Source organism: Trachypithecus francoisi, unplaced genomic scaffold (assembly GCF_009764315.1).
Source record: "Trachypithecus francoisi isolate TF-2019V2 unplaced genomic scaffold, Tfra_2.0 Lachesis_group17, whole genome shotgun sequence".
Lineage (NCBI taxonomy): Eukaryota > Metazoa > Chordata > Mammalia > Primates > Cercopithecidae > Trachypithecus > Trachypithecus francoisi.
In genome coordinates, this window is record NW_022681462.1 from 43,359,998 (window position 1) to 43,374,070 (window position 14,073).

General features: G+C 36.1%; 1 protein-coding gene across 3 annotated transcripts in view; it reads left to right on the forward strand.

Moving 5' to 3' along the window:
* The window catches only part of NPHP1 (nephrocystin 1), a 70,246-nt gene that overhangs the window by 23,867 nt on the left and 32,306 nt on the right, over nucleotides 1-14,073 (forward strand). For 2 of the 3 annotated variants that reach the window (XM_033175484.1, XM_033175486.1), the window contains 7 exons: nucleotides 1,746-1,938; nucleotides 3,471-3,572; nucleotides 6,860-6,969; nucleotides 7,291-7,333; nucleotides 8,885-8,972; nucleotides 10,319-10,413; nucleotides 11,750-11,878. In XM_033175484.1, coding sequence (XP_033031375.1) covers nucleotides 1,746-1,938; nucleotides 3,471-3,572; nucleotides 6,860-6,969; nucleotides 7,291-7,333; nucleotides 8,885-8,972; nucleotides 10,319-10,413; nucleotides 11,750-11,878 — 760 coding nt within the window. The remainder of the gene's footprint in view (nucleotides 1-1,745; nucleotides 1,939-3,470; nucleotides 3,573-6,859; nucleotides 6,970-7,290; nucleotides 7,334-8,884; nucleotides 8,973-10,318; nucleotides 10,414-11,749; nucleotides 11,879-14,073) is intronic. The other variant, XM_033175485.1, reaches the window with a different exon arrangement.

The following is a 14,073-nucleotide window of genomic DNA, read 5'->3' on the forward strand; positions in this document are numbered from 1 at the left end:
TGACTTAACATTAAAAAATCAATCATTGAAATGCACTACACTAATGAAGGAGAAAAAACGTATCAAGTTCACATTATTTTTGGCAACATTTTGGAATAATTGACCCATATAAAATATGTACAAAATAACTCCTAAAGAAGGAAAGAGACACATTGAAAATCAATATGACATTTTATGGATTTTTTTATTCTTGTGGTATAAAAATGGTTGTTACATCCCTGTTTATGTTTTAGATCACTGTGGTATAAGAGTGTCCTACCATTATTTTAAACAAAGTTAAGCTAATATTCCTTTTTATTCCAGAGCAAATCTTGTATTTGACTAGTTTTATGGTTAAAGATGTTCATTTGCATTAGTCTAAGTATTGTTTTCCCATTTTAAAGACAAGCTTCTCTGATGTAAGCTTTAGGAGGGCAAAGATCTTGGTTTTGTTCATTGTTATAGCTCAAGCTCATAGTGTCTGTCACACAGTAGGTGCCCCCCAAAATTTAAACTTTGCTGAACATTGAGTGAATAAATAAAAGTCAGAAAGATTTAGTGACGTGCCCAAGCTAACGTTATTTTGGCATTTCTCTCTTCCTCACCCTCCTATTCACCTCCTTTCTCTTCATCCCTATGCTGTTTTCTTAGTTCATGGTGTTGTCACTTCTCACTTTCAACAACCACCCTCACCTTTAGCCCTTCTTCTAATCTGTTCCCCACATTGTAGCTTTGTCTCCTTTCTAAAGTGGGAATCATATCATGTCCTTCTGCTACTCATTTTTAGGGACGACCTTAAAGGTAAAGCTCACCTGGGCTACATTCTGCATACTTCTTTTCAGCCTCAACTCTCACTCATTTTCCTCAAGCCTTGCCCTACCATTCATGAGCTACTTGACATTTCCTAATCTCAAGTCTCCTTTCTACTCTCCCTGTCCTTCCTTTCTACTCCCATTTTACCTGATTAATTCCATATCATCTCCCAAGACCTAATTAAAGCCTTTTCTGATTCCCATTCATGCAGCCTGGGTTAGGTGTCCCTCTTGTGTGATTGATTTCTTAGTATCCTGTGTATACCTCTACTCTAGTACCTATTACACTATTTATAATTCTCCATTTTCTAGATTGTCTCATTGCAAGCTCCTTGAGGATGGAGAATCATGTCTGGTTTACCTTTGTGTCCACTCTGTGTCTCTCTGACACAGAAATTGACCTACAGCATCAGTGTCATCATCATAACTGACTTTTATGGAAAGCTTGCTATGGGCAAGCACTGTTCTAAACAGTTTGCAAGTAGTAACTCATCTTAATCCTCATGACAACCTTAGGAGGCAGGTTCGATTATTATCTCCACTTTACCAATGAGAAATGAAGAGCTGAAAAGAAGCCTACTCAAGGTCATCCAGCAAAGAGGGAATAGAGCCAGAATTTAAATTTAGCAGAGCCTGTGCTCTAAGTACTTCATAATAATGCTTGAACAGCATTTGCTTAAGGGATGAATCCAAGACTTGAATTCGAGTCTCCTGGCCTCAAGTCCAGTGATGCCCTGCCATCTCACATACCTGACTCAGCTCCCTCTCTGCCTCAGTCTCTCCAGGCACACCTTCTTAGCTAGGTGGTAGAAAGTGTTCGTTGTATTTTCCCTTATTTCTTTTATTTGCCAGCTCAAAATATGGGATATTCATGTACACTTAGAATTAATGCTCATAGCTGGTCTATTCTCATATATTATTTCAAGTAGTCCTACTCAGAAACACTTTTTGTAGAGTTGAGGCACCTACTGAACAAGAGGAAGAAAGTGAAAGTGAAGAAAGTGAAGACAGTGGTGAGGAGGAAGAAGATGCAGAGGAGGAAGAGGAAGAGAAAGAGGAAAATGAATGTCACAAACAGTCAACCAGTGAAGAATACATCGCTGTTGGAGATTTCACTGCTCAGCAAGCTGGAGATCTTACATTTAAGGTAGGTAGAATAAAACTGAAACCTAACCTAAGGATCAATGTCCATACCGAACAGAATAAGAAAACTCTGCCTGTACACCTGTATTACAGATTCTTAAAGTGAAGTTTTTTTAACGTTCTATTTAAATAAGTAATAATTATGATTTACAAGCAGTAGTAATATGAGATTGTGTTACTAAAGTTACCTCCTCTAAATAGGTTGTTGAAAGTGGCTTTAATGTTGAGAATTCCTTACTTAGGGGTAAAATTTTATAATTTGTTGTTGAATGTTACATGTATAAATTCATTCAAGTGAGTTAGGCAATGTCCATAGGTGGAGGTAGAAGGGAGCACTTCCTGCCGTTTTGTAGCAGTCTTTCCTGTTAGCTTAGATATGAGAGGGGCTTGCGTCCATACTTGCTTGGCCTGGGCATAAATAAGTGGCAGGTGGGACAGAACAATAAAGTTGTGATTTTCAGCCTGTGTTTTTTGCTAGAGAAATGAGTCAAAGAAATTAAAGTGAATATATGAATTTTGGTTCTTATATTAAACTTCAAAGTTTAGTAACTGATTAATAATAAAACACATAAGAATATTATGCAAATAATTATATGGTTTAATTTATTGATTTTTAAAAAAATTCTTCTGGAAAATGGCATCAATATTAGACAATAATGTATATTTCAAGAAAGTGTTTGCTTTTGTAGTGTCCTCAGGGGTGGAAATGCTTTTGTCTTCAGAGATATTTTATTTTTATAAATGAGCGAGTGTTATTCAAAACATATCTGGTGAATTAAGTGGGTAATTGCATTCAGTAAATACTATTTTTGCTCAGATATAGGGTTTAACTTTAATGGAATTGATTTTCTTTGGGAATGTATATGCTGCTTCTGAAAGACACTTTTCCGGAGATATTACAACATTAAAAAATATCTTACAGGGCTGGGTGCGTTGGCTTAAGCCTGTAATCCCAGCACTTTGGGAGGCTGAGACGGGCGGATCACGAGGTCAGGAGAGCGAGACCATCCTGGCTAACACGGTGAAACCCCGTCTCTACTAAAAAAATACAAAAAACTAGCCAGGCGAGGTGGCGGGCGCCTGTAGTCCCAGCTACTCAGGAGGCTGAGGCAGGAGAATGGCGTAAACCCGGGAGGCGGAGCTTGCAGTGAGCTGAGATCTGGCCACTGCACTCCAGCCTGGGCGACAGAGCGAGACTCTGTCTCAAAAAAAAAAAAAAAAAAAATCTTACACAGTAATCGAACTTTTGGAGTAAGTTTGGGACCTTAAAAATGATAGTGAAAAATGGTTCCCATTTGCATAAATGGTTCGAGTGTATGATAGGTAACCAAAAGGAATGATCCATTAAATGATGTCACATTTATGGTTTTAGGTGAGTTAGGCAGAATACATAGGGGTTGGGGTGATAGGGAAGCTTTTGATAAATATTGGATTAAAAAAATTTTGCCTTTTTTTCAGCACTTACTTTGAATCATTGATATTGATACAGACTCATGATTATTGAATTTTATTTAAAATGTTTTGTTTTGCTTTAAGAAAGGGGAAATTCTCCTTGTAATTGAAAAAAAACCTGATGGTTGGTGGATAGCTAAGGATGCCAAAGGAAATGAAGGTCTCGTTCCCAGAACCTACCTAGAGGTTAGTCTTGGTTTATGCTTTCCTTTTCTAAGACTTTTTTTTTTCACTTTTAATAAAACATTTAGCTGTGTTCTTTTGTCAGTTGACTAGTGAATGACTTGAGATATAGAATTTGCTTTAATTTTGGAGGGACAGGACCTGGGAAAAACATTGTGTATTAATGGTCCTGGGGACCTGTGAAGTGCTCTTAGGCATTTGAGCCCTGGAGCGTGATCTCACAGTGAGGGGATGCTTTGTGGATTAATGCTGATCATATCAAATACTAGGTCTCTATTGTTTATTGTGAAACATAACCGCAGTTAACTTTGTGTTAACTTCCACAAATATGTGATCCCCTTACTAAAATGTAAGCATACTATACACATGTGTTCGTAGCTTATATTTTCTTGTTTCATAAAATAACATGGTCATTTTCTGTGCCAAGATATGTAGATTTCTGTCTGGATCAGCACTGTTCAATAAAATTATGATGCAAACCACACGTGTAATTTAAATTTTTCAGTAGCCACATTGAGGTATCTTTTTGCTGACACCACTTCTTAAACCAAGTATGTAGTTTTTCTCTGACACCATATATGTGTTGCTACATCAGTTCTTCTACACCAACCAGTGTGAGCAATTCAATTCGATTCTGATGCTAATGCCTGGAGCTAGCACAGACTCCCACAGGTTAAAGGCTCAGTCTCACAAGACTGCTGCCCACTTCCGTTGCCAGTCACAAGTCCCAGGAACCACCCATACTTCTGACTGACTGGCTATACATTCACCAGTTCCCACACCCTCACCTCAGGGGTTCAATAATTTACTAGAATAATTCACAGAACTCAAAAAACACTTTCCTTGCATTTACCAGTTTATTATAAAGGATACAACTCAGGAACAGCCATAGAGTGAGGTATTGGTGGGGGGTGGCCGGCATGCCCTCTCTGGGCCTTCTACCTTCCCAGCACCTCGCTGTGTTCACCATCCTGGAAGCTCCTGGAACCCCATCATTTAGGGGTTTTTCTGGAGGTTTCATTAGTCGTATTAGCTAAATAATTAGCAATTGGTGATTAACTCAGTCTCCAGCTCCTCTCCCCTCTTCGAAGGTTGGAGGGTGGGGCTGAAAGTTTTAACCTCTAATACCTGGGTTGGTTTTTCTGGTAACCTGTCCCCTTCCTGAAGCTGTTTAGGTGCCCACCTAGAGTTACCTCATTAGCATAAACTCAGGAGTGACTGAAAGGGACTCCTGATGAATAAGAAAACATACTTCTATCATTCAGGAAATTCCAAGGATTTTGGGAGCTCTGTGCCGGGAACCAGTGACAAAGAACAAACACGTATTTTTCATTACATACATTTTTAAAAAGTAAAAAGAAACAGGTAGAATTATTTTTAATAATATATTTTATATTATCCAGTATATCAAAAATACTATTTTGACATATAATCAATATTTTAAAATATTGAGTCATTTTGCTTTTTTAACATTAAGTTCAAAATCCAGTATGTATTTTACATTTACAGCACTTCTCAGTTTGGACTAATTTCAAGAGCTCACTAGCTACACATGGCCAAAGGGCTATTGTATTACATAGGGCAGGTCTAGATCATCTTTTTCAATGGCAGCAAGTCTTCTAATCTCATTTAGATGGTCATTTAAGTTGTTTCCAACCTGTAATCACTATCGATTATGTTGCAAAGAACATGGGATTAGCATCTGCTGCCAGTTACAGAAAGATCCCCCAAAAAAGTAGCTTAAATAAGGTAGAAGCGTATTTCTCTCAAGCATAGAAGTGTGGAGAAAGGCAATCAAGAATTGATTAAGATCCTATCCAGTATTTTATCCTGTTTCTGATGTGAGGCTGCTTTTCCTAGAGTTATCTCTTTAGTTTTAAGTCAGCTGCTGGATCTTTTAAGGATTCCAAGGAGCAAAAGAGGAAAGAAGTCAAAAGGCATAAGCTGCTGCCTTTTTAAAAAGGTTTCCTGGAAGTTACACAGAAAATTTTCAATTGTTGCTCATTGACCAGCATTTAGTTCTCTGGCAACACTTAGCTGCAAGGAAGTCTTGGAAAATGTAGTCTTTTAACTGGATCATTGTTAAATCAGGGATTTTGTTTGAAAGAGGAGGTGGGGAATAGGTGGTAGCCAACTGGCAACTTGTGTTGTCATCAAGTCTGCGTGCATCTTTGCACACTTGTCTGATTATCCCCTTAGATAAATTCCTAGATGTTCATGACTGGTTCAGAGGGTTTACACCTTTATATTTTGATTTCTTTTTCCAATTTGCCTTTTAGAAAAGTTATGCCAATTTGTACTCCTACCTCTAACAATCAGAGAGTGCTGTTTCCTCACACATTTGCCAGTGATGGCTGTTACCAGTCTTTAAAATTTTTGTCAATATGACCAACAAAAGAAGTGTCATTAGTGATTTTATGTGCATTTACTGTACTCCTAATGAGGTTAAGCATCATCTCATATGCTTTATGACCATTTGTGTATCTTCTTTGCAAATGGCCCTTTCGGTTTTCTTTATTGATACATAGTATTTTTGTATTTGTGTGAGTACTTTTTACTTGTATGGATTGGGTAATGATCAAGTCAGGGTATTTGAGATTTCCATCAACTTGAGTACTTATCATTTTTATGTGTTGGTACCTTTTCAGTTCTTTTGGATATTTTTTTCGAAGGGATTTAAAAAACTCTTTCATTGATTTCTAAGAGCTTTTATAATATTTTAATAATAAGGATATTAATCCTTAGATATTTGTGTGAGCTATTTTCTCTTTTTCCCCTCAGGATATGCTTAAGTTACGTGTTACATATTTTCTTTGTTGACTTTAGCCCATGTTTATTTCTTACATAGCTAAATCTGTCAGTGTTTCCACTTACGATTCTTGATTTTGGTATCACGATTGGAAAGGGCTTCCCCATCTCTAGATTGTTTTCTTCTAATGCTTTTATATTTCTTTTATTTTTATCTTTACTTCTTTTCTTTTTTATTTGAGTAAATTCCATCTGGAATTTATTTTGATTAAACTCGCTGTCTATCTCAGTTCTTATTTTTTGCAATAGCAAAGTTATTAACCATGTGTTGAAAATTTATTTCCCACTGAGTTTTATCATATATACTAAATTCCCATCTATGCTCGAGGTTTTCTAAAAGTACTAATGCTCTTGTTTTTTTTTTTTTTAAATAGAAAAGCTTGTTTTTGTTTTCACTGGAGGTTTAGGTGACAGTACTGGTATTTTTATTGGTTGTTTTTTGCATTAGTTAAAAAGCACTTCACATTTCAATGTCTTTTTAGCCGTATAGTGAAGAAGAAGAAGAAGAAGGCCAAGAATCAGTTGAAGAGGGCAGTGAAGAAGATGTAGAGGTGGTGGATGAAACAGCAGATGGAGCAGAAGTTAAGCAAAGGTACAAAAGTGGGAAAGGATATCAAAGTAGGTTTAGGAAACATTTTATTTGTTTATTTTTACTGTTATAAATAATTCAATACTTTCTTGAAATGGAGACAACTTGTACCTGGAGAACTTTTCATACTATTGTCTGCTTAAAGATCATTATTATTTTCATTTTGTAATTATTTTTAATACATTTAGTTCTACCTTGTTTTCATCTGGGAACTGTTAGGTTTTCAAAACATACTGATGATTATAAACTGTGATTAAAGAAGTTCCCCAATTGAGTGAATAGGCATAACCTGACCTGACTCACTTTGCTATTTTGTTTCCCCAGAACTGATTCCCACCGGAGTGCTGTTCAAAAAGCGATCTCAGAGGTGGGTATCTTCTGTCTTATTAATGATGTCTTGTTTTGTTACCTAATGGCTCTGATGCAAAACAGGATGGAGACTGTGGAAGATAGCAATGGATCTGAAACGGGGTTCAGGACGTGGAATGTACAGAGCAGAGGATGTATATTTCTTTCTGGTTTCTAAGCCTGTGCTCCAAATAACATTTCTCATTAGTTTTTTTTTGTACAAAAAGAATAGATAGTCTTATTCATGGTGTCACTTGAGGGCTTGGAAACATTCTCATTGATCCTGCTTTCCTGTCATTTGAGTGGAAACAGATGTTAAATTTTAATTACTATTTGAAAAATCCTGAAAGGCTTTAATAAAAAGTAAGAAATTGGCCAGGCATGGTGACTCACACCGGTAATCCCAACATTTTGGGAAGCTGAAGCCGGAGGATCACTTGAGGCCAGGAATTCAAGACCAGCTTGAGCAACATAATGAGACCCTATCCTACAAAAAATAAGAAAAATTAGCCGGATGTGGTGGCTTGTGCCTGTAGTCCCAGCTACTTGGGAGGCTGAGGTGGGAGGATCACATGAGCTTGAGAAGTCAAGGCTATAGAGAGCTGTGATTGTGCCACTGCACTCCAGAGCATGAGTGACAGAGCAAGACCCTGTCTAAAAAAAAAAAAGTAATTAATTAAATTTCTTTAAAGGAAGAAATGATCTATAATTCTGTCATTAAAAAACATTACAGGCTGGGCACAGAGGCTTATGCCTGTAATCCCAACACTTTGGGAGGCCAAGGCAGGTGGATCACCTGGGGTCAAGAGTTCAAGACCAACCTGGTCAACACGGGAAACCTCGCCTCGACTAAAAATACAAAAATTAGCTGGGCGTGGTAGCACATGCCTGTAGTCCCAGCTCCTGGAGAGGCTGAGGCAGAATTGCTTGAACCTGGGAGACGGAGGTTGCAGTGAGCCGAGAATACACCACTATACTCCAGCCTGGGCGACAGAGCGAGACTCCATCTCAAAAAAAAAAAAAAAAAGAAAAAAAAATTACGTAGCCAAATGAAAATTCTCCTCCTCAAACTCATAAGTAATCACCATTAACAATTTAGTAAGTATCCTTCCTGACCTTTTTCTTTACTTATTACGTATAAGTACATGCTTGTATGTGTGAGGGTGTGTGTCTATGAGTTGTGTGTTATGTGTATACGAAAAGAATCCATTAATTCTTCAATGTGTATGATTTGCCAATAGACATTAACTTACCTGTGAAATGGAAGCGCAGGGTGGAGCAGGACAGGAGCAGGGACATTTTGATAAGGGTGTACTTGAAGCAGCTGCTCCGGAACACAGAGCTCTGCACACTGGGCACCGTATGGGGCTTAGGTCCTTAGGAGAGGCCAGGGTGCTGTGATGGCATCCTCTCAGGAATTTGGAGCCAAGTCGTATTATTCCTCCACTAAAGCCTGTGTGTTTATATTTTTCTTTTTTGGATTATAGTTACTCTAGTAATAAAGAGAAAGTATTATAGAGATGCGGAAACATGACTGAAAACAAATCCATTTTGATGTTACTATCTTCAGCAGATAAACACTGTTGATGTGTTAACCATGATGGGAGCTATTCCTGCAGGGTTCAGGCCTTCCACACTCTCGCAGCTTCTGGAGGAAGGTAACGTGTGCCTATCAACCACTGCTCTCTTTCAGCAAAGCAGTCAAGATCCACGTTTAATTTTTCTATCACAGGCAAAACACATTGTTGAAGATGTTGAATCTCACATCTCTTTGGTGCTCATCTTTTCCTCATCTTTCCCATGACAGTGAAGAAAGATCCCTGATCCTATCAGAGGCCAGCGTGTTTACAAGTGCTCTGGATTCCAGCCGCTTTCTTTTTTTGAAAAATGTGACTCCTTTAATTTTCAGTCCTTTCCTGTGTCTTTAGCTGACCCACCTTCCCCTCACTGGTTCATTCCCTTATCTGTGATATCAGCACACCTAATTCCTCCCACCTTTAAGGATCAGCCCCTTGAATCCTATCCAATTCTAGCCAAAACCTCCTTTCTCTGATATTCTTCCAAGCAAGACTTTTCCAAAGAATTATCTCCATTTGGAATTTTCATTTTCCTTACTCATTCTTGGCTTTCCCTGTACTTGGCAACTTTTGTCTGTAAGCTCATTTTAAAGAGGAATCATGCTGAGGGACAAGGAGTGTCCTGTGTACCCTGAGTTGTTGAGTTGTCATGGAAGGGCTGCTTTGAGGTTGCCTCTGCTGGGAAGGTTCTTCGCAGCACTCCCTAAATTCCCATCTTTTCATCCTTCAGGTCTCAGGGTAAATTCTGCCTTCCCAGAGATGCCTTCCTTGAGTAATGTGGGTTTCCCCTACTCCCATTCATGTGAACACCTTTAGAGCTCTAAGTCCTCTAATAATTATTTTATTTATTTGCTTGTCTACTTATTTTCTAAAAAAAAAATTTTCTCCCATTCAACTGTAAACTATGGAGGGCAGGGGACATATCTTTGATTTATCTTTGTATATCTAGAACCTGGTGTAGTATCTGGCAAGAGTAGAAACTCAAAAATTATTTCTTGAATGGATAAATGATGTTATAATAAGTATTATTCATGACTAAAGCATGGAAGAAGAGCATAAAATGCTATTGTGTTAAGAAGTAAAACTAATGACTGTATTTTTTCTGAAGTCTCCAAAAAGTGCTTACAGATTTCTGCATTTTACAGAAATATTTGAATAAATCATTGTCATCATGGGGCATATTATTGGCCTAAAAGTCTTTCTTAAAGGTACTTTAAGATGATCTTTTTGTGTTTGTATCTGTAAGTTTTGTACTGTTGTTTTTATGCATAAATCTATATTGGTGCTTCTATTTTGGAAAGCAAGTTCTTAGTAAGCAGCGTGGCATTTTGGAAGTGCCTGTACTCTAGTTCATAGCATAACATTATGGATTTTTGATTTTGAGTTTCTTTCTTTGTAAGAAAATTAAGAAAAAATGATTTTTTCAGGGAATCAATTTCAAGCAAGTTACTTCCTACAACCAGAGCTCATGCCTTCACAACTGGCCTTCAGAGATCTGATGTGGGATGCTGCAGAAGGCACTGTAAGTATAGTTACTATCAGTAAAACTGTAACTCTTCCAGATTTTGTCATGGTTGCAAGTAGACAACATGTTAATTGACTAATGCATTATGAAAAACAAAAAAAAATGATTATGATAATTTTGAAATAGTGATATTTTTATAACTAAGGCAGAATTTGGACTTGCTACCTTGACTTTATCTTGTTTCTCTTTTCCATTGCATTCTTCTCTCATTGTTAGAAAGGAAATAATACTAGGTTTCTATCTTAATCACTCTTTGCCTCAATTTCTTCATCTGTAAAAATGGAATAATAGTAATGCTTCCAACATAGAGTTATTTTGAAAATTATGTGTGTGAGGGTTTTGAATAATGCCTGGCATATGAAAAGAACTCAGTAGATGTTAGCCAGTATTATCATTTATAGTAGTAGCAGTAGTAGTAGTATTTTTGCGACAGGTCTCCCTCTGTCACCCAGGCTGGAGTACAGTGGTGTGATCATGGCTCACTGTAACCTCAAACTCCTGGGCTCAAGCGACCCTCCCACTTCAGCCTCCTGAGTAGATGGGGCCACCGGCCTACACCACCATGCCCAGGTAATTTTTGTATTTTTGGTAAAGATGGGGTTTTGCCTTGTTGCCAGGCTGGTCTCAAACTCCTGAGCTCAAGCAATCTGCCCTCCTCTCCCTCCCAAAGTGCTAGGATTACAAGTGTGAGCCACCAGTCCCAGTCTAAGTTATGTAAATGAAAAGGCTTATGACTATAAAGCAAAATGTAAAGTTTAACTAATTGAAGCTGTTCTTAAAAGATAAAAAATCAGAATGCCAATTTATTTACTCATAATCTGAATTATACCTATGAAGTAGATCTTAATAAATATATCAAATAGTGCTTTCTCTCTGTTAAAACACCTATTAAGAAACTAAGGAACAATGTAGATAATTGCTTGGAATAAAAAATAGTGGGATAATCTTAATACCAGGTGGCATTGGTTTTATGCTGTGTTGGCCTTCTGCACTTACCCACATTCTGTGGGAGTGAACCTGGGGACTGGAATACAGTGATTCTATAGTCAGATCATGTACATTTTACCTGCTAATATTTGTTGTTCCTTTCATCACAGTTTTTAAGTATTTAAGAAAAATGCAAATATTTCAAATGTAACTCTATGAAAACTTTACCTAAAATGACTGATTTTAATTTTCAATGAACAGAGTATTGAAATTTTTATTGTATATGTGTAAATTTTTTTCTTTTTTAAAAATTCTGTATACATTTTCATAAGCTGAATTTACAAAAGACAGATTTGTGTTAGAAATCATAAAAATAAACTTTTTTTATAACTAATTTTTCTTTTAGATTAGATCAAGACCAAGTCGTATTTCATTGATTCTGACATTATGGAGCTGTAAAATGATTCCTCTTCCAGGAATGAGCATACAGGTTCTGAGCAGACATGTACGCCTCTGTCTATTTGATGGTAATAAGGTAAGCTTACTGAGAAGTAAATCAATTCATACTAGCATTATGGAGAAACATTTCCTTAGATTCTTTTCCATTCAACTTCTCCCCAGTTCCTAAGAGAGTATTTTTTACCTAGTACCAAAGAAAAGTTTGAATGACTCTTTAAAAAATTCATTTTTAAAATGAGATACAGGTTAAACAGTACTTAGACGGAAATTTTTAGTTTTAATTGCGTATATTAGAAAAAAAGATAAAAGATTTAAAGTCAGTGATCTAAACTAGCAAATCAAGAGGCTAGAAAAAGAAGAGTGAGTTAAACCTGAAGAAAGTAGGAAATAATACAGATAAGAGTAGAAATTAATGAAATAGAAAACAGATTAACCAAAGAGAAAATTTTAAAAAAGACAAAAGTTGATTCTTTGAAAACATTAATAAACTGAAAGATGCATAGTGAGACTATCAAGACATTTTTTAAAAAGTAAAAGAAAACAAACTATTAACATCTGATATGGAAATAGAGACATTATCACAGATCCTTCAGACATTAAGAGGCCAATAAGGAGATATTATAAACAGCTTTATACCAGTAAATTTGATAACATTGATGAAATAAATAAATTCCTGGAGAACCGTAATTTACTGAAACTGGCATAAGAAGAAATAGAAACTATGAATAACCTCAGTTAGAGAAATTAAACCTATAACTTAAAAAAAATCTTCCCACAAAGAAAACTTCAGGCCTAGGTGGCTTCACTTGTGAATCTCTTCAAACATTTAAAGGAGAAATAATACCAATCTGATACAAATTCTTCTAAGGAACAGATGAAGGAGAAATGCTTCCCAACTTATTTCATAAGGCCAGAAAAAACATGACCCCAAAATACGACAAGACATTACAAGAAAGGAAAATTACCAGATAGTATCCTTCATAAATATAGAAAGTAAAATTCTAAACAAAATAGTATTAAATTGAATCTAGCAATATATAAAAAGAACATTATATCATGACCAATTGGGGTTTATTTCAGAAATTCAAATGTACATGCCTAGGTAGTCACATTTAACATTTGAAAATCAATCATTATAATTTGCCATAAGAAAAATCATATGATCATCTTAAGAGATAAGGAAAAAGCATTTGACAAATTTCAGCACCCATTTATGATTTTTGAAAAATTCTCTACAAACTAGGAATAGAAGGGAGATTCCTCAAATTGGTAAAATGCAACAAGAAAAAACCTAAAACTAGCATTATCATACTTAACAGTGAAATACTGAACACTTGTTTCCTAAGACGAGGAACAGGTCAAAGATATCCAAAAAATAAAAAGATAACTCAGTTTTCTAAAGGGACAAAAGACTTGAATAGCCTTTTCAAAAAAGAAGTATCAAAAACCACTAGAAGTAAAAAAAGATACTCAACATGTAAGAAGCCATCAGGGAAATGCAAATGAAAACCACAGTGAGAGAGACCGACCTATATGTTACATATAAGAAGCCCACCTTAAATATTATGCTGTAGGTGGCTTAAGAGAAAAGGATGGGAAAAGATATACCATTCAAAAGATATTAATATCAGACAAAGTAGACTTTAGGCACTACATGGCGATAAAAGAGATGGTTCACCAAGAAGACATAGTAATCATAAGTTGGTACATACCTAACATCCGAAATTTAACGTACATGAAATAAAAATGGTTAGAACTGAAAAGAGAAATCGGCAAAGTCACAATTATAGTTGGGGCTTCCATTATAGTTGGAGAATTTAACACTTCTCTCTCGGTAATATAGGACAAGCAGACAGAAAATTAGTAAGGATGTAAGAGAACTGTATAACATATCAACAAACTGGATTAGATTGATATTCACATAACACTTCACCTCAAAATAGTAAAATACACATTCTCTTAAGTACATATGGAATAATCACCAAGATAGACAGTCCTGGGTCAGAAAACAAACCTAGACAAATTTAAAAGAATTGGAATCATATAATATATAGTCCTTGATCACATGAAATTAAATTTGAAATCAGTAACAGAAAAATAAATGGAAAAATACTTAAATACTTGGAAATTTAAATTCTTCTAAATAATCAAAGGGTTAAAAGCAAATTTCCTGGGAAATTAGAAAATATTTTGAAATGAACAAAAAATGAAAATGCAACATATAATTTGTGGGATGTTAGCTAAAGCATTGCTTAGAGGGACATTTATAGC